The sequence below is a fragment of the Thamnophis sirtalis genome, unplaced genomic scaffold, assembly GCF_051295495.1.
Source record: "Thamnophis sirtalis isolate CommonGarterSnake01/CBP01778 unplaced genomic scaffold, rThaSir2_p1.2 scaffold_5, whole genome shotgun sequence".
NCBI classification, from domain to species: Eukaryota; Metazoa; Chordata; class Lepidosauria; order Squamata; family Natricidae; genus Thamnophis; species Thamnophis sirtalis.
The window spans coordinates 105,663,533-105,688,963 of NW_028261385.1; the positions used below are offsets into that span (position 1 = coordinate 105,663,533).

At 38.6% G+C, this 25,431-nt stretch overlaps 1 protein-coding gene across 2 annotated transcripts in view; it reads right to left on the minus strand.

Moving 5' to 3' along the window:
• Window positions 1-25,431, minus strand: part of CLCN1 (chloride voltage-gated channel 1) — a 105,331-nt gene that overhangs the window by 65,318 nt on the left and 14,582 nt on the right. The window contains exon 1 of one of the 2 annotated variants that reach the window (XM_087716404.1): window positions 290-623. The exons of the other annotated variant lie outside the window; for it this stretch is intronic. Coding sequence (XP_087572530.1) covers window positions 290-466 — 177 coding nt within the window. The 5' untranslated portion in view covers window positions 467-623. Of the gene's footprint in view, window positions 1-289; window positions 624-25,431 lie in introns of those variants that run through there. 2 annotated transcript variants of the gene reach the window in all.

Below are 25,431 nucleotides of genomic sequence, written 5' to 3' on the forward strand. Positions count from 1 at the left end.
GATAGAAGTCATTAAAATTCCAATTCAGTGAATCACAGTGAAAACATTATATATATATATATATATATATATATATATATATATATATATATATATATATATATATATATATATATATATATATATATATATATATATATATACACACACACACACACACACACACACACACACACATACACACACACACACACACACACAGTTTTTTTTTAATGCCTTACGTTGAACTTTGGGCTGACATTGAATTAAGCAATCTGATCCAGAATACCTTCCATATTCCCCACTCTACCTGGATATGGTTGAGGGCCTTCTCCTGGTAGTGTGTATCATCTCCAGTCCCACCATCCTCAGATGGGATCCCATAACTGGTGCAATTGTCATAATGGACGTAGTCATATTGGGGGGCACCACCCCACAGCGTGGTATCCTTCTGGGTCTTAACTGCCTTGAGCTCTGAATGCTCCATAGCTCAACTTTTGCTGAGGTGGGACAAGGACACCGCAGAAGAAACTCCAAGTCCCCCTAGCTGATCAGTCCAAGGCATGCCCCCCCCCCTTTTCTGGCCCTCCTGTCCTTCCCTATTTCTTACGCCTTTCTCACTTTCTTTTCTTCCTGCCCCCAAAGGCGTCTGGGGCAGTGATTGCAAGGTTTAATTATATTTATAGCAGCCTTCTTCTGTCACATGATCCCTCTGAAGCCACATCTGATCTGAGCAAGAGGCATTAACTTGGTCAGGATTGAATATCAGGTGTGAGAGGAGGGAACCCTGAAGGAGTGGAAGGGGGAGGGGGGAGAAAGCAACAGTCAGGGAAGGAGTCAGCAGGATGGAACTCAAATGTGGCGAGCTTTATATTCACGTCAAAGGGCTTCCCGCTTCTAATGCATACAAGCTTACTTAAGATACTTGGAACTGACTGATGGCTTCCTTGGCAATTCTCTACATCAGCAGCAGCCTTGTCTGAAGGCAGGGACTTCTAAGTAATCCAGTGTAGAGTACAGGAATTATTCCCTCTTCACATATATCCAAAACCCTGCCACCTAAAACACTCCCTGCTTTTAAATACTCCAAATGTAAGGATATTCCCCTTAAATCCCTCCCTGAGTTGCTTACTCCAGCTATAACACTGCCAGGAGAAGTCATAGAAATTACTTCCCAGGTAGCCTTCTTTCCCCTCACATCCTGATAAATCCCAGACAGCCACTGATGCTTTTCTAAAAATGTTCAAACAATTCTATTCTGACGGGTCCCTTTTATGTAGAGACATCTTCTGTCTCCTCTCAAATTCTTGCTCCAGGTGCCTTCCTCAAAAAAAAAAAAAAAAAAAAAAAAGCACCTTTTCTTAAAAAAAAACCTTAGGCACACATCTCTAGCCACCAAACTCTTCTATAACTAAACCTATGTATAAAATTAATACTTCTTTTTTTCCCAGCTTTAGTTCCAGATCCCTCCCCTTCTCCTATTGTATTACCCTCATCAGAGGGTAAGCTCCTTCAAGACATTTGGAAGACAATATAGACCAGGGGTGTCAACTTGATTTCATTGAGGGCCACATCAGGATTGAGTTTGACCTAAGGGGCTGGGGTGGGAATGGCCAGGATGGGTGTGGCTGGCTCGACGTCAGTCGTGTCAGGGGGGGCTGTGATGGCCGAGCGCTCTGCCAGCAAAAACGGGCTCCCGAGCTTTGTTTTTGCTGGCAGAAGCACCGCGGGCTGGTCCTTCACTGTTTCAAGGGTGGCCCTGTGGGCCAGAACTAAGTTTCCCATGGTCCGGATTTGGGCTCCGGGCCTTGAGTTTGACACCCCTGCTATAGAACTTCACAGCAAATCATACACATCATACTCATCAAAGTGGCAAAATGAATATTCCCTCTAAATGAACTTTCTGTTTTCTGCAGTGATCATCAAATTGTCTCCAAGAAGCTGAAAACAAGATATGAATGCAACTGGCCTATACTGATTTATTTATTCTGCAATTTCCTTCACAGGTACGGTACGTAGCTTCTGCATGGGAAGGTTCTATTTAATTGCAGCCAATGGAGACACGTATCTTTCATTCATTTATTTAACACTTCTTTAAAAAACAAAACTTAATGTAGCAACTATTATCTTTTCTTGCACCAGTGGATTTTGTCACTTCAGTGTGTATTATATAGTTCCTTTTCCTTGTCCTGAATCAGCTGCATTTGAATCCTATTTTTATTTATGCAATCATTTGTATGCTGCCTACTCCGAAGGGCCTAGGGGCTTGCAATCATAAAAGCAAGAAGAAATAGACAACCACAATGTATCACTTTATTCTGTACTACCAGCTGTCTGAATTAAAAATAAGTAAAATGCCTGGCCTTCCACATCTGCCAGAAGATATTATTTTGCCAGTATTTTAGACAGTTTTCAATACAGATAGAGAATAATTTTGCATTCTGAACAAGAATGTTCTTGAATCCTAGAAGTCTGAAACTAACAAAAGAAGAGCACCACTTCTTCTCCATTTGTGAATCTTTAAGACACCAGACTGGGATTTTTGCATGCCCCTCCTTCCAAAATATACTTTAAGAAATGTTGCATCAAAAGTTGCTCTTTTTTTTTTAATGGAAAGCTTGCCATGGTTGAAGTTAAGAAAATAAGCCACCTTTTCACAAAATTTTGCATCCATTGTTTTTCTGATTTTTTTTCTGCTTCGGCATTCTTTTTCCTTCACTTGACAGAGTGAGTCTTCATTATATGGTCCTTGCCAGTGGTGGGATTCAGCCAGTTCGCACCGGTTTGGGAGAACTGTTTGTTAACTCTGTGCAGTTCTGCGAACCAACTGAATAGTCAAGGCTGGCTGGCTGGATGGATGGATGGATGCCTGCCTGCCTGCCTGCCTGCCTGCCTGCCTGACTGCCCGCCCGCCCGCCCGCCCGCCCGCCCGCCTGCCCGCCCGCCCGCCTGCCTGCTGATTCCAATAGCTCACACACACCTCAGACCTTCCTGCTTGTTTGTAATTAACCAAAGGAAGGGAAGAGAAAAAGAAGAAATAACCACATAGCCATATCCTCAGCAAAAAAATTCTATCCCCTTTAAAACTCTGGGAGGAAATAAAGTAAAAGAGAAGAATTTTTTCTTCTTCTCCTCCTCTCTCCCTTCAGTTAATAGCTCTGGACAGATAGCCAAGAACCACTTAACAGGCAAATACTTAGTCGCAGTAACAAAACCGCAGGAATGCAGTCAGCACAGAAACAATAGAAATTTGTAGATCATACAGATTAACAGAGTTGGAAGAGACCTTGTAGGTCATCTAGTCCATCCCTACACCCAAGCAAGAGACCCTGCACCATTTCTGAGAGGTGGCAGTCCAGTCTCTTCATGAAAGCCTCCAGTGATGAAATTCCCACAACTTCCGAAGGCAAAGCTGTTCCATTGGTTGATTATTCTGTCTGTCAAAAAATTCCTCCTTATTACTAGGTTGAATCTCTCCTTGTTCTTGACAGGATTAGGCCAGGGAAGTAGTTTTTAAAATGTTAATATAGAGCAGGAGTTTCTTGTCAGAGTTCTTATGTATTTTTAAATACATGTTTTAATTAGCAGAATTGATTTTATGAATTTGGAATAGGATTGCAATGCTGTGTCTATGCTTATGTATTTTGATCCTGCATTTTCAGCATTTAAGAGTACAGTATTAGACTGTAAAGATTTCAAATTATCTTGTAACTGTGTTGCTTGTATGTGATGGAGCACCCATAACTTCTGAAGGCAAGCTATTCCATTGGTTGATTGGTCTCACCCTTAGGAAATGTCTCCTTAGTCCTAGGTTGCTTCTCTCTTTGGTTAGTTTCCATCCATTGTTTCTTGTGTCTTTTGGTGTTTTGGAAAATAGATTGACCTCCTCATTTTTGTAGGAGCCCTCAAATTTCCTCATAAAACAATTAATCAATGGAACAACTTGTCTCCAGAAGCTGTAAATGCTCCAACACTGGAAATTTTTAAGAAGAGATTGGATAACCATTTGTTTGAAGTGATGTAGAGTTTCCTCCCAAAGCAAGGAGTTGGACTAGAAGACCTCCAAGGTCCCTTTCAATTCTGTTATTCGATTCGATTCGATTCTAAATATTGGAACAGTGCTATTTTATTATGCTGTTTCATTGTGAGTTTATTGTAAGGAGAAATGTCCTAAGGGTGAGATTTAACTTAAGCATTAATTGAAGTGTATGGGAACACCCCACTTCCCACAGCTAAGTGAAAAGTGCTCTGTAATACAGAATTGTAAATAACTAGCATTAAGATATTTAAAATTTCAAGTAAATGAAAGCGGCCAATTATGAAACACCACTATCTATCTATACAGAATATGACACAACACAGAATTAAGAGTTCCCAATGTTTGTATTTCTTTTATAATAAAGTATTTATTTACCTATCAAATTCATATGGATAGCTATCTCACAGAAATGACTCTGGATGGTACACAAGAAGGATATAAAACAATAAACATATTTACAAAAACAGTCATTATTAAAAAGATTTTAAAAATCATGTAAGAGATCAGATATTAACAGACATAATGGAGCTATATATTCCATAGTATAATTATAATTATCCCATCCTTCTTTCCAAAGGATATGTATAACAGTTATAGAATTTAAACAATGATTGACTTCTGTAAAAGAAAGTAATTCCTATAGATATATGTTACATTCACCATTGCATTCTGCATTCTGTTTGTTGAATTATGAACCTTCTGCCTCTCAAGGTTTAATTTCCAATGTAAAGATGTCTTATTTTCAGAGACATCATCAATGTATCAAAATGGCAGAGGTGGTGGCTTCTGGATGCCCTTTTAAGCATAAGATAGGAATGGTAAAAATCTCTCATCCAGACAGAAATGCTACAAATGTTCTGTTTTTACATTTTTTCTAGAAAGCAAAGATCTTTGAATTATACAACTTTAAACTTGAGTTTTGTACGTTGTATAGGGTACTATACATTTTTGATAAATAAATTGTTAAGAGATTTCCACATAATCTCGAAAGCTCAGACGTTGTAGATCAAGCTGCTCTAATTACAGAATACAGGATACTTCGCAGTTCCTCTCAATCTAGGGAATGGAATATACATCCAACCAATGGCAATCAGGAAATTCTTGTTGCCCTATCTATCTATCTATCTATCTATCTATCTATCTATCTATCTATCTATCTATCTATCTATCTATCTATATGTATATTCAGAATGGGGGAAACTTTGAGAAGAAAGAAAATGGAAGGGATGTTGAAGCTCACCTGCCATTGAAGTTTCCTGCTGTCACTCATATTTCACCTATTGTGTTGATTCCTTCAGTTCTCTTCTCCCTTCTTCTACCTGTTTCCCCAGATGGCAATGGCCCTGCTGACCTAATATAGTTGTTGCTTCTTTCCTCCACCCCCATCCCCATGTGCTTCACCATTATGTGAACACCCTGAGATTATCTTTGGAATCCCTGGTTTAGAGGGAACAGGAAAGTACATCTATTGACCTTGAGTGTCAATGCTGGTCTCATATCTTGTGCCAAATGGGTGATTTATTACCTCATATCACAGAACTATCTATCACTGGAGGAAGGATTAATTCTTTGTGTCCTCCACCCCACCCCTGCACCTCTTAGCAAAGGTTTTCTGTTCCAGTTTAGATACTGGAACAATGAAAATTCTGATTTCCCAGGTAAGAGCTACTCAAAGCAGCCTTGTCCAAGCTAGAGTCCTTCAGATGTGACAGGCCAGAAACTCTCAAAAAGTAGCTACTCTATTCTCCCTAACCTTGACCTTTTTGGGCAAAGCCAGCATTCACATAACTCTTGACATTTACACACATTGTTTTTCAGACCCAGTGACAGTTGGTGTTTTGTGGGATCACTTGATAATGGTCAGGTGGAAAGCTAAACACAAGGAAATATGCTGGATATGATAGAGAAGTGCTAACCAGGCCAGACATTTTTTTTAAAAAATAGTTTTTACTTGGGTGAGAAATAAGAAGAACAAGAGAAACAATGCTTTTATTGTTTAATAAGGTAAGCTAGTGCCTTATAGATATGGCACAAAGATGTGAGGTGTATTATCAATAAGTCTGTAAAGAAAAATACTTCTTTAAATTACAGTCGTTGCTGGAGATACTACAAGGACTGGGAAGGATGTCAATGAGGAAGTAAGTTTGAGGAAAAAGTCAGAATTCTGGAATATCCATAGGGAAGAAGGAATTTAGAGAAATCACTGAGGAAATGTCTAATCTGCAAGGAAGAAAATTAGAAGAAAAGATGGCAGATGGGAATAAGTAAATGAGAGAGGTAAAAACACATTTTGTAGAAAAAGAGATTCACAGAAAAATAGAAAAATATTATTGAATTCGTGATACAGAAACAGATGGTGTTAACAAATGGCTTTTGGATATTTATGAGGGCTGATAATATGCATGTCCAAATGGTCTTGATGCAGTAAAAGACAAAATGTATTATTTCTAATGACAAATGAAAAGAGATTATATTAAAAAGTAATGGCAGAGAAAAGTTATATATTTTAGTGTTAAACCTTTTATTTAATATACTTCCAGCTTGTTTTAAATAACAAAATTATGTTGGCATGCAGCATTCCATAACACCTTTTATGGAGGAATTGTTAGTTGAAATGGGATTTTCTTTTTCTTTTTGGTAAAACTAACATTCCACTTTTGAATAACAGAGAATCAAAGAATAATAAAGTTAGAACAGACTATTTCAGGTATTGAACTCAATGGGAATCCAAATGAAAGCATCTCTGATGGACAGCTACCTAGTCTCTGCTTGAATACACCCAATAAAGCAGCAACTCCCAACCATTGGGGCATCAAGGACCCATTTTGTGGAGAGAGGTTTTTCCACAAACTGAAGGGGGTGTGGTTTTGTGAACTGCTTGGATGAGGTTTGCTTATTTGCATGGATCAGTTTCTGATATGCTGCGGACCGGGACCAGTCCATGGACCAGGGGTTGGGGACTCCTGCAATAAATAGAGAAACGGAGCCTATCACGTATAGGGGAAATTAGTTCCAGCCTCAAATTGCGCTAACTCTTGGGAAGTTTTCTGTAACTTATGAATCTCTCTTGCTTTAATGTTTGTCCATTATTTGGTGTCTATATTCTGGATCAAAAGATAATATACCTTGTTCTTCTATACAACATCCTTTCAGGTAGAACATAGAATAATAGGGTTGGAAGGGCCCTGAAGGTCTTCTAGTCCAACCCTCTACCCAGGCAGAGGACCCTATACCATTCTGGACAAATGCTTGTCCAATCTTTTTCTTGAAAACGTCCAGTGATGGAGCAACCACAGCTTCCAGAGCTAAGCCGTTCCACTGATTCATTGTTCTCACTGACAGGAAATTTCCCCTTAGCTCTAGGTTGGATCTCTCTTTAATGAACCTCCACCCATTACTTCTTGTCCTGCCCTTAGGTGCTTTGGAGCTAAACTTTCTGGCTCCATGGACCAGTGGTGATGGGGGAGAAGAGGGAAGGGGGTGGTTTCTCCCCACATGTGCAAATAAAGCTTCACATGGTCACCTGCTGCTTCTGCACCCCAGTTCCCAACAGGCTGCAGCCTGGTACTGGTTCACAGCCCAGGGATTGGGGATACCTGCTGTGGAGAACAAGTTGACCCCATCTTCCCTGTGACAGTCCCTCAAATACTGGAAGATTGCTATCATGTCACCTGATATACCTAATTCCCTGAATTGTTCATCAAATGGTTTTGTCTCCAGATCCCTTTCAACTTTGTTGCTCTTCTCTGCACTCTTTTTATAGTCTCTATATGTTTTTTGTACTGTGGTGACCAGAACTGGATGCAGTAGTGTATGAAGAGTGGTATCAAATTCTTCCTCCATCTTTCCTCATAGGATTTAGTTTCTAATAAGGTGGTGGCTCTTCAGATTTCATTTCAAAAAGGTGCTCTGAAGCATGTACAAGCACAAATGTAGCTCCTGAATGCAACTTTTTAAAGCAAGCACGTGGACTCTATTTTTTGATCAAATTTTTATTTCTGACTTCTTAAAACAAACCATCTCAGCCAATTTTATGTCACCTGCATATCTAATAAGCAGTCCCATCACCTCTTCACCCACGTCACACTAAAGCATAATTCAATTACATTAATTCTGTATTGTGCACAGTACTAAAGATAGTTTTCTCCTGCCCAATCATGTCCGTCTCTAAGGGGCAGTGCTCATGTCTGTTTCCTAGCTAAGGGAGCCACACCTCTATGCACTGTACTGCACATTTGTAAATGTAACATCCCAGGTTTATCTATAAATAAATAGATGATTCTAAATAAATGATTTGGACATTTTGTATTTTCCTCCTTAAATGCACATTGCACCATATCAGCATCAAAATTCTTAGTAGCATGAAAAAAATGTTGTTTGAGAGCTCAACAGCCTAAACTGTTTTAAGAAGAGGTGGAATTTCATTTTGTTAAGACTCCATTCTCAGGATTGAGGTCCCACATCTATATATGCTATGTATGAAAATCATGCAAATGTGTCTGGAATTATGTATTTTCTATGAAATAAATATATTACATGTGGAATAGGACCAGGGTACCTGAGGAACCATCTCACCCCAATAGGATTGTCCTGTCCCACTTAATCTGACAGAAGAGGTGCTGCAGACCCCATTATCAAGGAATTTTGTCTGGCAGGGTCTGAGAGAAGAGTCTTTTCTACCATAGCCTCTGCCATTTTAAACATTCAATTCAATTCAATTTATTAGATTTATAGGCCGCCCAATCCCGGAGGACTCAGGGCGGCTTACAAAGAACAAGAAAAGAAAAACAAAATAAAAATAAGAAAATTTAAAAATTCCCCAACACGCATACATTCTGATTGGGGCTGGACCCTACATAATAAGGTCAACAGCCCCAGGCCGGCTGGAACAGCCAGGTTTTAACAGCTTTTCTGAAGGCCATGAGGGTGGGTGAGGTCCAGACCTCTGGGGGTAGCTGATTCCACAGGGTCAGAGCAGCCACAGAGAAGGCTCTCCTCCGAGGCCCCACCAGCCCACACTGTCCAGCTGACAGCATCCTAAGGAGACCCACCCTGTGCGATCTTATCGGCCGTTGGGAGGTATGTGACATCTTGCTGCAGGGGCTGAAATCCTTCTGGAAGGCCCTTAAAATTTTAGTCTGCTGGTTGGGTTGGGGGTCCCAATGGGGGCACTCTATGCTGCAGATGACCAGAGGAGAGATTTCCTCTCCAACCCAGTCATGCTGCTTTATTTTTTAGTCTTTTTTTTTCTAATTCTTATTAATGTTAATTGCTTTTATACTTATGATTTTATTTTCTTCTAAGCCATCCAGAGTCACTTTGGATAGTGAGATGGGCAGTGTATGAATTAACAAATTAGATAAACAAGCATTTGAAAGTCTCATCATGTAACTAAGCAGCCATCATTTCAAGGATATCTTCTTCTTCCTGCAAAAAGAGACTATCTTGAGTTCTCTACAAGGGAGGCTTCTAAATGAGGTTTCTTTTTTTTCTTTTTGCATAAGAAGGAAAGAGCTATTTGGAAAGTCACCTTTAGTAACTGTACTCATCTGAACAAGTAATATGGAAATTGAACTCTTTGTGTCTTTCAAGAACTTAGCTAAGAGCTTGAGATTTCGGTGATCGGAGGATAGCAGGTGCTGTGTCTGTTCTGCAAATGAAACTCAAGCAATTTTAGAAAATCATATTCTGAAGACAGATCACCTCCAAGAGCTCATTCACAGGATTCTTGGTAACACAGCCAGAACGCTGAGCTTCATACAACCTTAAAATAGCAACTGCCTCTTGGATGAGTTGCAATACACAAACAAAATTTTGCCATCTGTACAGCCCACCACAACCATGATACTGTCAAATCATTCTGTATGTTCTCCTTTTGAAGAAGGTTCCCGTTTATCTTTTGACTGTGGAGAATTTTGACTGTGGAGAATTTTGCAACTCTCAAAGCAACTTTGTAGAAATTACTGACAAAAGGTTTTTGAAAAATCCCATCGACAGAGGCAAAACTGATTCCAGCCCAATCGGCTGGTAGCATCATTCATCTGCAGAAGAAAGACAGTGGCTTATAAAACCAAAGACAAGCAAAGCAAAGTGGGAAAATCAGAATCTATAACATCAAGGCCAAACTTCCAATATAATTTATTTATATATTTGATTTCTGAGTTTGACCCTCAGAAGAGCTATTCAGCTACAACAACAGGAACAGAATTGTGAAGGTTGAGCCAATTTATATTGCTCAGGTAAGTCACCTGCTGAAACTCTTAGATCACAAACTACCCAGAATCCCTCTTCCTTTCTTGCAGTAATACAATCAAGGTCGAAGCCTGTCTATAGCAATATAGATAATTGTAAAAGTTGCTTTCTACTAGAGATTTTTCTCATTTTTATATACAGACATGACTGTAATATTGATTTGAAAGAAATAAACTCAAAACTGTGGATTTTTCTCCAGGTCTATCATTGGAGAAGTTACTCAGTAAATATACTTTCAAGCTTCTCTTTAAGTGTGAAGAAACAAAGAGAGGAAGAAAAAAACAACAACAGCAATCTACTAAAACTAGTACAAAGCATGAAACTTTCCCTGAAATGTGAAGCATAAATACAGAAGGGATTTATTTCGGTTCAAGACCCATAACCGGGTGTTCCCATGCATTTCCAGGGAACGCAAGGGTTCAGGACTGGCACCCATCAGTGGCTTCTTTTGGCTTTCTCAGCTCCTGACTCCTCGGCCCCACCTTCCTGCCGCAGCCGAAGCATTCGAGCTACTTAATCTCCTGCAGCTTCAGTTTTATGAGCTTTGCAGAGAAACTGCCTGCTGCGCCAGCAATCAATCTGGCATCAGAGACTCCTGCCTTCCTTCCTCGCTCCTCGGATCCTAACCCTGCCCCCAACCGAAGGAGGGACAGTATCCTGCAGTGTCACACTGCACTGTAATGTTCTGTCCCCCCCCCCCCTTATCAGCAGCCCATGCCAAATTTTTTTTTGACAAGAGCAGTACATTGCCCTGGCCTTGCCAGTGATGGATTTATTAGACTTGGGAGCTCATTTCTCTTCTTTGCTTTCCTCATTTCTCACTTCAGGTGACGCTGCTGCTGTTGCGCCTCTCATGGGAAGCAGCATAGACATTTCTGAGCCAGTGGTGGCCAGGCATTTCCAGCAAGAGAGCCTCCAAAGAGGAAGGCCAAGATTGATGGAATGGCAGCAGAACCATTTTGTTCTATTTTTAAATCCCACAGAAGGGAGAGGGGGTCCTTTTTAACAGCCAAAAGGTGTTACTCTGAGTGACAGCTCCCACCCACCCACCACCCCTGTGTTTCTTACTTCTCAGAGATTGTGTTTTTCCCTCTGCTCCACAGGCAATCATTGTGGGAGTATGGCTAAGTACATACATTTAATAAATTGAACTAAATTATATAAGCGGTTAAGAAAACTACCTTGGACAATAGGTTATAGGGAAGTGAACTTCTGAAGAAACAGTTCATAGCTGTTTAACATCACTCTCCTTTTATTATGAAAAACTGACCCAATTCCCTCCTTCTATATAGCTGGAATATGTATATATTTACATTCAAGGAACTGCTGCCTTCATAACTCCTTTGGTCACCAATGGAACTAATGTGTGTTTTTGCCTTGATTTATGTATAAGCCACCTGTTTTCTAAATGTCTCTCTGGGCATCTTACACTGAAGGAACTAATTTATAAATATAAAAGAATCTAAAATATACAACTCACACAGTTGATCAGAAGAACAAAATATTCAAAACAAGATTAAAGCAATAGAAATCAAATCAGGCAAAAGAATGAAAGAGGGATCCTTAATCATCCTGTCCTTAGCATCTAGTTTCCTGAGTGACATAAGGGTGGGACCCAGTGGTGGGTTCCGGATTCTATTCCAACCGGTACGGTTGGAGCAGCCCTGGTGTCACCTACATGGACGCATGCGGTGCGCACATGCATCATACTTGCCTCTGACACTTCCGCAAGCCTCCGCAATGCTCCAGCTGCTCAGCAGAGCAGAGTGCAGGTGCCAAAGGCTTAAAGCACAGGTAAGGAGGTCGAGCGGATGGGTGGGCCCTCTGGAGCACTGTACCGGAATGGTATCCGGTGCTCCGGGCAGGCTCCAGTACACCCGTATTGGGGCATACTGCCTGCAACCCACCACTGGTGGGACCATACAAATCTCAGAGGAAGGAGATCATTCCAGTGGGCAGGAATTGCACGAGACAAGACTCTTTAACCTGGAGGGTCTGGAATGCACCCAGTGTCAGGCCTGGAAGCCATTATTTGCATTGGGCCTTCCGGCCTGCCATATTGAATGCTGTGGGAAAATGAGAGGGGGGATTATATGGAGTATGGGAGATATATAGTCAAAATAACATTCCTTTCTCAGATAGGCAAGGACATCTTGCCCTGCACCTGGAGAGGTATGACTGGGTGGAATCTCCAATTGGGCCATGTGATGGACATCCAGGTGCTGGGCAGGGACTTGGACTTTCATTTGGATGGGGAAAACCTGGAAACTTTCAGATTTGGGCTTTCCCAGATGTGCCAGTATGAATCTTTAATAAAATGGAACTTTGAGAAACCTCAGGCCTCGGAGTCTTCTTTCGTTGGGGAAGTTACTTGGAATCCTGACACCTACCTTAAAGGCTCACACTAGGCAGGCAAACACAAATGCAGATTAGTGGCCTGTCAGATAGACCAACTTGGTTTCTTCTGCTGTTTTGTAGCTACAAGTTTCAGACAATAGCAACATCCCAATGGAGGGCAAGAGAGATAGAGAAGGGATTGAAACTTTGCCTTAGCCAGATCCACTGACCACAGGTAGGTATGACATAAGTCTCTACTTACCTGCCTCAACCATTTGTGACCTATTGCATATTCAGCCTAATGTTCTTCAAATATGTTGGAATATGCTTTTCAATCCCCAAGCTGTGCTGACTTGGGGTCATGGGAACCAAAATTTAGCAAACCTCTAGTGATCACCAGGTTGAAAAAGGCAGTTTTGGGTTCCCATCTTGTCATATTCCTATCACCTACTGCTTTTTCAGGGAAAGCAAGATCAGCTAGAGTGGAGGATGGAATAGTCAAAGAAATTAGAGCCATAAAAAAAGGAAAGATTTATTGCGGATATAAAGTTGGGAATCTTTCCTATCTACATAATGTAAGTTGCATAATTCATGATGGCTGATCCATCTTCTTTATCTCCTATGTAACCCTTTGCCTAACTGGGAACTAGTTGGCTGGGAACCCAGTGATCACTTTAGGGAATTTAATAAACTTTGCTTTGATTCTGCTTTCAATGGATCATAATTTTTTTCCTAACAATTTGAACCATTATGTCACACTCTTTCTCCTCATTGTGACTTATATTGGTATTTTTTCACTGTTTATGAAACATATTATCTACTACCTTTTGCCATCATCCCTTATAAAATTATAATTAAAAAAATAACCAAACAATTTAGTATTTTGATTTTTTTTTACATACTGTTTTATGCTTCGATGTCTTGTTCTGTACTGCCCAGACTCCTCTTTGAGGGAGAAGGGTGGTTTAGAAATATGAAAAACAAATAATAAATAAATGACTATTTGACCACATATTTTCCCATTTTGAGTAAAACAAGGAATCTACATTCATCTGCTTGATTTAGCCTTCAGCTTTTGTATATTACTTGTCTTGTTCATTCCTGGGCCCAGCTAACCAATTTGAAACTGCTGCAAACCTCCCATACAGAAATGCCACCCAAATGCCCCAAATGAATGTTGGAATGTAAACCTTTTTGTCTGGAAATGAACATTATAGAGTCTATTAAAACTACTAATTTTTGCAAGAAGGGATAATGCCTAACATGAAAGTAACAACATATTTCAGCTCTTGGAAATTAGTTGTACCTTAATATTAAATTTTAAATTTAAAGTCTTGTGTTTAATTTTATGTTGCAGTGACTAAAAACCTGATTTAAGGGCAACCTGTTTGATGAAACGGGGATGTGTTTGAATAATCATTTCTCATCTTGGGTGATGTATATTATTAATTAGTGTACTTTGTTACAGGAATATTAACAGTCTTGCTGTCTTAACATATTGGGAGATATTAATAAGCAAAAAGAAAGGGGTGGGGGGTGGGGTTCTCCATAGGGAAGATTCTGACATGGTTACCATCTTCATTCCTATAATTAGTATTTGGCATCAGCAGCCATACAGGTGGGGTAGAACCAACCCCATCCAAAGCATCTAAATACATTTATTTAAGATGCAAAATATAAACGCATTTTTTAAAAGAGGCATGCTCCTTTCATTTCCAGATAGATAATGCTGAAGGAAAGTCTTGATAATTATGCTTATACAGATAATCCTCAACTCAGAACCATAATGGAGCCTACTTGTAATGGTCGTAAGTTGCGTAACGACTGAATAAACCACATGATCATACTGGTTTTTATGACCTTTATTGTGGCAGTTGTAACGCAAATGCCACGCTTGTAAAGTGCACCCATTGTTCACTATAGGGCGTTTTTTCCCCGGAAGTAAAAAGTGATTTTGTGAAGGTGGTTTCTGAATTCGATAGGGTAAAATGTTACCAATTACTGCACAGTGCATCAGAAAAAGGATGAATTATACAAATCTGGGTTATAGATATATATAAAAAGGAGTCTACTTCCTCTTAGGTTATAAAAACAGTCAAGAGAAGACAAGTTCTTCCTCTTTCACATTCCCTTGAAATGTGAGCTCCTGATTCTTTTTTTCAAAGAATTGGGTAATTTTTAAACTATTTCCAGCATCTCTGAATATAATGATTGTTAGGTTTAAATTATCACCCCAAAGGATGCAAAGGCACTTTGGTTAACAGTTTGTTCTTTTCTTTGTTCAAATTTCTTTCCTGGAGTCAAACTTTTATCTTAAGTGCCAATTTCCTTGAATACATTTAATTACACTTGGCTTTTTTTTTTTTTTTTTTTTTGAGCTTGGAGATAATCCTTACAAGTATCATCACTCTTATACTATTGAAAGCCCTTTCTTTCTTTCTTTCTTTCTTTCTTTCTCTCTCTCTCCCTCCCTCCCTCCCTCCCTCTCTCTTTCTTTCTTTCTTGGAATATCCATGATAAAAAGGAGAAAATTAGCTGAAAATTAGAGGTTGGCAGGCTAGAAATCAACACCCTTAGCTTCAGATACTTTTTCCTTGCTTAGTTTGTCTCCTGAATTCATAGAGCCAAAGGGGGAGGGGGGAGAGAAAATAAATTATACAGCTCCAATACTTCAAAACATCAGCTGTTGATTAAGACCACTTTCCCTCCAAGAATGCTGCATCAAAGTAATGTACAGACATTATTCAAGAGTACTATATTTCCCCCTAAACGATGCTTTTAAACAACATTTGAATTTATAATGTGTTGCAGTGATTTTTTTTCTTGAATAGATCTCCTAGTACTTTGCCTAAATTGTTCTGCCTTACGTAATATAGGCATTTTCCTTGGTAATTTTATTTCCCCAATGAATGTTCCCTTGCTAGTCCTTGGTGTTTTGGGGAAAGAGTTCATAGCAACAAACCTGCATAATTAAGAGTCAAAGCACGTTTTCTCACTAGCATCTAAGTGTGGTACAAACACAGCCTGGTAGCCATTTATTTCTTCTGGGTCCTGATTACCTTCTTATCAACCTTTGAGCACATCCCACAAACACTTGCAAAAAGAGAGGATGTTTTGACAGATGACTAAATCTACCAGTCTTATGGGTTCCGAACTATAGCCCCTCTTACAGTCTTTGAAATAGTCCCTCTATCCCATTTCCAGCACCATCCCATATTAGAAATCCAATAAATAAATAAATAAACTTCAATTTTTAAAAACTTTTATTCTATATTAATTGGCACTTTTTTGTATTTTTTAATGACATTGTAAACTTCCCAGAGTCACTATATTAGTGAGATGGGCAGCATAAGCAATCCAATAAATAAATAAATATTAAGGAACGTGATTCATATCAGCTGGTGGCGTTTAGTAGGAAGGGAGGGGAGCAAAGTCAAGAAAAATTCTCAATGTACTCTGTACACCCTAAATAAGGACAGCGCCATTTGCCTGTATTGTAACATAATATGGACCATTGCCTGTGGCACAATAGGATTGCCAATGGGGACAGCTGATGTTTTCTGCCACCTCAAGAACTGATGGATAGCACCACAACATAAAAAAACAGACCTATTCTTTGCAACCAACACCCCCACCACTCCCCCGCCAGTCATCAATTAAGGATTTGGTTAAACGGAATCCTATAAAAAAAACAAGAAAGCAACAGAAGATTTTCAAAGTAGTGTTTCTCTTGGGCTATTGGGAGAGTGTTTGATTCCCATTACAAGCATTCTAATGTTAATAGTGAAAGAAATGTAGGTCAGTTAAAAAGAATGTTACACCCACTAAGTGGTGGCTTTTCTGTTAGGCTTCTGTCATATTCTCTGGCAGTCTACAGCTTCTGACCAGACTCAACACCTGGCTCTTTCTGATGTGAGGGAAAAAATCTGCTATCAGAAAGGGCCAGAAAGAGGAGGGCTCATGGAGGAACCAAAGGCACTTTTAAATTGGTGAGAATTTGTGTCATCCCTGGAACTGATGTGCAATAAATTCCAGTTTAATATACGGCTGGGATAGGAAGGAAAAATCCAAACTGAGAGGTAAGAAAATGTCATCCATTAGCAAAGAAAGACTTAAAATGTGGCACCGCTCTTTATCTCAGATTGAGTGTGGCTATCCTGACAAATCAGATAGCTTAAACCAGTCTTCTATCATGAAGGTTATTAATCTTGATATCTGTGACACAGATATGCTTTAACATACGTAAAAAGCAAACTTGGGAGTGAATAAAAAGTGATAAGGGTTGAACTTTGTCCTTTTGTTACGTTTTTTAATACCAGAATGGGCTCTCGTCATCCAGGTGATGATTAATATTAAATGGAGGTTTTCTAAGGGGGGGGGGAATGGGCAAGGTTTGCTCCCAGGATACCCAAATGCTACAAACCTACAAATATGTAAAGACTAGGTACATGTGACATGCTGAATTTTAAACTCCCTGGAAGGCACAAGTCCTGCATTCATTCATCCAAAGAAACTATTGTGTGTCTTGACAGAGGTGTTGGGGGGAGAGGGGGAAAAAAGGGGATATTTAAAAAAAATCAAAAGATCAGTTGCAACCATATGATTGAAACTCCAAGCAGATAAAAATGGGTGGGTTACTTTCAATTTTTTTTTACAATGGCAACTAAATTTGTTTCACACATAGTATATCAGTTTATCTCACGCTTATCATATATCATAATAGCACATGGTTTAATTAATTTGTGTACATTTTAGTCAATCTAGTTTGACTAAAAGGTACCAGGCTAGAAACCAGGAGAACATGAGTTGTATTCCTGCCTTAAAGACAAAACCAGTTGGGTCACCTTGGGCTATCTCACAGCCCTAATAAGGAGGCAAGGGCAAAATACTTCTGAAAAACCTTGCCAGGACTTGTCCAGGCAATTGTCAAGAGTTAAGTCAAGATTGGCTCAAAGGCGCATATGCGCACACACAAATCAAAGTACATCATGTGACCAAGGGAGTCAGCTGTCGGAACTTTGGAACCAGTTGTAAGTACCTTTTTTGGGGGGGGGAGAGTCTGTCATGACTTCAAGTGGTTATTAAGGTCCAGTTGTTAGTCAAGGATTGCTTATTTTAAAAAGAAGAAAGAAGCAAATAGAAGCATAAGCATACAAAGTAATATATATGGACTACTTTTTGCTTTAATAAAGAAAAGGCCATACTGTAGTACAATAAAATGAAGAATTGTATAAAAGCTTTTCATATAGGCATGAATGGCTTCACAGTTTCAGTAACATTTGATCATATTTCATTGTCCAGCTCCACATATGAAAGACATCTGGAAGCAATTCATTTAAAAGTTACAAATAACACCAGGTTTTCAATCTACTAAGTAATTAGAGACATAAATTGGAAGTGTTAAAGGGTTAGTATCTTAGCAATAACAGCAGGACAGAGAACCCTTTTTTGTTTTTTAGCTGTCAATTTTCATGGTATATCATTCGAGCCTTGATGTATTCATTCCTTTTCTATACAAACACAATAGATTAAAGCAAACTAAGTTTCTAAATTGTTGTCCAGATTCCCAGAATTCTGGCACAGATACAGTAAATCTTTCATATCGTTATACAACTAGTGGAAAACAAATGTATTTTCATTCTTGTGTATACACCAGCAGTAATGAAGCAAGTTCCAGATTTAATCACATAGTGAATATGCTGTACACGAGGTGCCCTTGCTCAGATTTATTATTAATGGCAGAAATTATGCAAAACATCAGAACTGAGATTTTATTAAAAGATGACTAAATGTCAAGGAGGGGGAAAGAAAAGAAATAGGCAACCAGATGTCCATTCAGTTGCTGAGAACATTGAAAGCAATAAATCAACCCAGCCAACATTTTTCTACGATGTATATCTGCAGAACTCCACCCTTGAGAAAAATCAAAGAAAAATCTAGCTAAACATGGATTTTTCCCCCCAGATTCCTGACTACTGAGCTCACAGGTTGCCATGCCACCATTATCTTTAAATGTTTTTCAGTAGCAGCTTGGATCAGATCTTTAAAATGTGTTCATGTCGATGCGAAGAAGAACTGAAAAAAAGCAGGCTTTCTGACAACACTAGAGATAGTCCTTGACTTAAAACAGTTCAGTTAGTAACTGAAGTTACAATGGCATTGAAAAAAGTGACATGATCGTTTTTCACACTTACAACCATTGGAGCATCCACGTTGTCATGTGATCAAAATTCAGACACCTGGCAGCAATAGCAATAGCAATAGCAGTTAGACTTATATACCGCTTCATAGGGCTTTCAGCCCTCTCTAAGCGGTTTACAGAGTCAGCATATTGCCCCCAACAACAATCTGGGTCCTCATTTTACCTACCTCGGAAGGATGGAAGGCTGAGTCAACCCTGAGCCGGTGAGATTTGAACAGCCGAACTGCAGAACTGCAGTCAGCTGAAGTAGCCTGCAGTGCTGCATTTAACCACTGCGCCACCTCGGCTCAGCTGATTCATATTTATGACAGCTGCAGTGTCCCAGAGTCATATGATCACCTCTTCCAAACTTTTGACAAGCAAAGTCAATGGAGAAGATACATTCACTTCTTTCTTTCGTTATTTATTTATTTATTTATTTATTTATTTATTTATTCTTTTGTGTGTGTGTAGTTTAACATTTTTATAGAGTTATAAGGTAAAGTAAGATAAGATACAAAATACAAAAGTGAATAGGAGAATGGTGGGAAGGTAGAGGGGGAATAGAAGTGAGGAAGGATAGGGGGAAAAAGAAAAAGAAACACTGACGTCTGACTGTCCCTGTTGCAATAAAATAAGGTATTAACATTAAATCACAACTTTTTGTTTTTTCATAATAATATAAACAAGACATTTTTATAAAGATCTTTCAGTCTCATTGGAAAAAAGTCAAAGTTTCATTCTTTTTCACTTCAAGCACAAAGTTCAGAAGCGGCAACAAAAGGAGCTACATTCTTTTATTTAATAAAAAATAGACAAGTTTGCCATTTCAGTCAACTCCATCAACTTCACTTAAACTACATTCACTTAACAACCATGTTACTTAACAACTACAGTGATTGACTTAACAACTGTAGCAAGCAAGTTTGTAAAATGGAGCAAAACTCATTTAACAAATGCCTTACTTAGCAACAGATTTTGGTGCTCAATTGTCATAAGTCAAAGACTATTTATATTTCTTCTTATGTTATATAACCTTCTTCAATTTTCCTATTCCAATATCACATTTTTTGCAATCATAACTTGCCTACTGTCTATTGTTTTGCTCCTATTATTAGTTTCCACACCATGGCTACATGGTTTAAAAGAACATAAGCATTTCTCAAAACCAATGAATCATCTGAAACAATAAATTTATGAGAAAGAACTACTGGCCAAAAAGAACCCACTAGGATAGAAGTGTGGCTCCCATATTTTGCTAAATACATGGATTGTATCCCTACAGATTGGTCAATTTCTTCCAGAAAAGATGTGATGTTCAATACATATGACATAATATCTTTGTTGATTTATAATTTTACATTTATAGAAATATGACATGCATACAAAATAGTAACTTTTGACATAGGTGTACTGGACATTCCTATTCTAAGTATCTGCTATGCTACTGAATATTTTAAAGTACTCTAATAAGTGCTTATAAATAATAATTGCTCAGTATTTTATAAGGAGTCTATTACATGCTATACAATGGAAGGGGATTCTGAAGCCCTTAGGGTTGAAAGAACATATAAGTAATTACGACTACAATTGAGACTGGAACAGAAGTTGCAGTCATTAAGTGAATCATACAAATTTCCCTCCAGAGTCATTAAATGAAGCATAGTTGTTAAGAGAATTACAAAGTCTTTAAGTGAATACAGGTTACCATATTGACTTTGCTAGTCAGTTGACCTCTGGATGATTGCAGATGGTGATCCCATGAACCCCAGATGTTGCAACCACTATATGCTGGTTGCCAAGTGCCTGAATTTTGTTCACATGACCACAATTATGCTGCAATGGTTGTAAGTGTGAGGAGCATTTATAAGTCATCTTTTCATCACCTTGGTAAAAGTCTGTATCTAGAAATCAAGAAAATGTTTTTAATGTTAATATTGCAACTTTGACTTTCTTGCAAATAACAGCTTTATTAAATGGCAAAATGGCTCCTTAAATGGGAAAAATCATCATCTGGCCTTATTAATTGATCTAAACTATTCCCATCTTATTTCCCCAATATTCTCCAACATCAAGATGACCATGTTAAAGACAAGATAATAGTGCTCATTTCTTTTAGAAAAAAATAATTATTTTGGTTAACAAGTATGCCCCCAATAGCAATGAACTGTTGCATGGTGTGTCATTGCTGTCAAAGTCCTACTGCATTTAACTTTTTGATAAACAACTTTTGTTTATTGAACATCAGTGAAATTTGTAATAAAATTACTGAAACAGTTTGAAGTAGAAGTTGTTCATCTTAGACAGTGGTTTTTCACAAGTGGTCCATGAACCACTGGTGGTCTGCAGAGGTCTACTAGGTGACCTACTCCAACCTGCTTGCTTGTCTCTTTACCTAGATCTCCTCATGAATGCCAACAGTCAGCCAAGAAAAGATCACTTACTGCTTCAACCCCATTTCTGTACAAGCTGACAATCAACTTGCAAGAGTTGATTGCAACTCTTGCAAGTTGCATCTCAGCCCCTCAAACACTGAAAATCTGCATGCCTCAGTCTCCTCCCCCCCAACAGCTGATCCAATAGAATAGCGCAGTGGTTGAAAATGGCTTTAAGTAGTGGGAACTATCTTAACATCTGCATCAAAAGTTCACTAAAACTTAGACTGCAGCTTATCCAACACACATAGTATTTCAGAATTGTTGAAAACCAGTGAAGCTGTAGAGAAAAGAAATGAGTAAAATTGTTGGAAATACAATGAAAATAATGTGTCCTTAAAAGACGTGGTTTTGCATTGCCCTACGGTTATCATATTTTTGAAGAAGTACATACACATGTAATTTGAGATAGGATTTAATATTTTCAGTTGTTCATATTTTTTTGAATTATTCATCTATTCCTGGACGATTAAAATGAATTACCCATACAATTCTTATTGCTTAGAGACTTATTTTTCAATATTGGAAAAATAAATGTATAGTCACAATTAATCCATGTACAGAAAACCTGGTGCTGCCTGTAACTTAATGCCTGTAATTGTAATGAAGTAAGTAATCCTTAATTGAAACATTTGTGTTGAATGCTATAAACCTATATATATGCATGATATGTTGTCATATTTTTTCCTTTCTTTTTTTTCTGTTCTATTTAATTAAATAAAAGCAAAAACACCCAGCATAATTTTGTGTTATTGAGTAGGTAGGTACACAAGGCGTATAACCAGGAGAAATCATTTTGTATGAGCATTTAAGTAAAAAAGAAAAGACATTACATCATAAATTAAATGATTTTCTTTTTTTTTTCAATTTGCTCTACAGGTTTTATCAGGAGCTGCAAGATGCTAACAGAATAAATTACCCTTTGCTCTATTATGCCTATGGCAGAAGTATTAGGAACTGGGTGAATGCCCAGGTAACATTTTGGCATATAAACTAAAGCAGCACTGAGCCAAGAGTTTTGCTCCAATAGTTTAGAGAATTGACAATACATTTGTAATGCCTGAACACATTTATTCAGAAGAATATTACAAAAATGAGTAAGATTCTTTTTTCTCCTAGCTGAATCATTGGATAATCCACAGAAAAAGCTACTTTCAAAGTATATTCAGGAAGAAGAAATCTAATGCATGATATACAGTATACAGAGAGAATGGAAAAATACCACAGCCAGATGGTTTCCCTATAGAGCAGAATGGTATGAAGCCTACAAAGATGTTTTGACTGAACTTGGCAAGGTTTATGAGAAACTGCTTGAATTTGGTAGGTTGCAGACTTACATTAACAAATCTTTGAATAAGGACCCCGCCGCTGCCCTGCTGCCTCCCCAGCACTAGCAGACTCCCACTGCTGTTTTCTTGGCAAGAAAGCAGAAAGGTTTTGCCAGTTGTTCTTCTGGGATGCATTTTGACTACACAGTCTAGCCTACAGATCTGATTTTCTCTGCTAGTCTCTTTTCCAAGTTTTTAATCAAGCCCAAACTCAAAGAAGGTCAGCTAGGTGCTGCCACCTGCTGAGATACACCAAACTTCTATATCTTCCATTTCTAAACCAGATCCAGATGGATTTCACTAATGAATGTAGATGTCAAAGAATATCTGGGAGTTTTCTTAGCTGCTTCCGGAAGATTTCTGCTCAATAGGAATTTGTTTGCTATAATCAAGGACTAAATGATTACATCTGACCTATAATCAAACATAATCATTACATTTTTTGAAGCACCAAGATAGACTATCTATGGAGATTCTCAATCATCCAGGTCATGGTTGTCCCAAAAGTCTTTTTCCAAAAGGCAACTGGGCTTTCTTGTTTAGTTTCTTTGAAAATGTTGCTTTGAAAACATTTCACTTCTCATCCAAAAAGCGTCTTCAGTTCTAACAAAGCAATGTGATATATGCTATGCAATGCAGCAAGATATGTGCAGATCTGTAAGGTAAAAGTAAAGGTTCCCCTCACGCATATGGGCTAGTTGTTCCCAACTCTAGGAGGCGGTGCTCATTTCTGTTTCAAAACCAAAGAGCCAGCACTGTCTGAAGATGTCTCCGTGGTCATGTGGCCGGCGTGACTAAACACTGAAGACGCACGAAACGCTGTTACCTTCCCACTAAAGTTGGTCCCTATTTTTCTACTTGCATTTTTACATGCTTTCAAACTGCTAGGTTGGCAAAAGCTGGGACAAGTAACGGGAGCTCACTCTGTTCCACAGTACTAGGGATTCGAAACACCAAACTGCTGACCTTTCTGATCAACAAGTTCAGCGTCTTAGCCACTGAGCCACTGTTCCCTGCACATCTATATATTGGGGAAACAAAACAACCATTCACAAACGCATACATCACACTAGAACAAACTCACCAGGACAGGATTAGGCAGTCCATCTGAATCTGAAAGACTTGGGGCACTCTTTTGAAGACAGCAAAGTTCACATTCTGGACAGAGAGGACCATTGGTTTTAAAGAGGAACTCAAGAAACCATCTATGTTAAAATTGAACAGCCCTCTCTCAAAAACCGGATGGGAGGGGGGGGAGATATAACACTATCTCCTGTTTACAATGCAGTCCTTTCAGCAGTCCCAAGAAAGTTCCACACCCATTTGCACTCTGATTCAGTTGGCCCTGAGGTTACAGATAAACCCCCAAGTGGCCTCAATGGCTGTCAGAGAGCTAACAACCAGAGGACTGCAAAGAATATGAATCCTTCCATTCCCTACCATTCAGTCAGAACTGAAGAAGCTTCTTGGATGAGAAGCAAAACATTTTCAAAGAAAAGAACCAAGAAAGCCCAGTTGCCTTTGCAAAATCAAGATAGAACCTACTGCAATTATTTTGTGGGATTTGCAGAAAGTCATTGATGAACCTGTTTGTTTATTCTTTCCAAATACTTTTTTATTAAAGTAGCTCTCAGTTTTTATTGTTTTCCAAAATGATAGCTAAAAATAAACAGGCTTATACATAAGTGTTTTCTTCCTGAATCTTCTCTACCAAAATGTATGAAATTAACAAGTGGCTCAGCAGCCTTTTCTGGATGCACCCTTAACTGGTTTAAATAAGAACAATTGCCCTTGGAAATGATCAAGATGTCAAAATCACTTTCATTCAGGCACTTTTGCTGAGGCCAGAAGTAATAGTTTAATTTAAATTGAAAATCCGGAGAGATACAGGTCAAATTGACAAACTGAATTTAAATAGATTGCTATCCAATTTGATCAACTGCAATGTATTTGGATAGGTGGGCTGCACTTAGAATATCTGGGGTAAAATTAACATATTACATGGGAGGAATCTCTGTTTTTCACTCAAGAAGTTCTGAATGCTGATTAGCATTGGATGTTTAAATGGCAACTTTATCCATTGAACAGTTCATCTGATGGACTGTCTTAGAATCAGCATGTTCGCCACCTCTTATAATTGCAAAGCTCTAATGTCCAATTGTTTGAGGAAATTTGCTTCCCATATTGCTTCTATATTAGCAATAGCAATAACACTTAGACTTATATATTTATCTGTAGTCCTTTACAGCATATTGCCCCCAACAATCTGGGTCCTCATATTACTGACCTCAGAAGGATGGAAAGCTGAGGCAACATTGAGCTGGTCAAGATCGAACTCCTGGCTGTGGGCAGAGTTTGCCTGAATACTGCATTCTAACCACTATTAGCCACCAGAAAGGTTTGATGTTTATGAACATGGGGGATCCAAAACCATGAATGACAAGATGTATGCACTGTCTTCATTTATTTCCATCACCATCACTCAGAAAGAATTTTACATGCTAGTTTAATCCCAAACTCCTACTCCAAGTTATGCTAGATGTTTGTGAAAATATACTGCTATATTAAGCTAATCAGAGCCAGCCACTGCTTTCAAGGGCTTTTGTTTAATGGTTTAATATTGATATTCCCTCACCAACATTTTCCTAAGAGTGCTCTCTCTCAGAAGGGTGTGTGTATGTCTGTTTGCAAGACACCATTGAATTTATTCTTTCAAGATTCCCATATGGGGCTACTTAATTGGTTTTAGATATATGACTGCAAAGTGAGACATTTCATTAAAAAGAGGGAAAGACTATATTGGCTTTTTCATTCTGTATCCTTCAGAACTGTTTACATTCACTCACTGTAAGTTATTTAAAGCCCCATCCTGTTTAAACA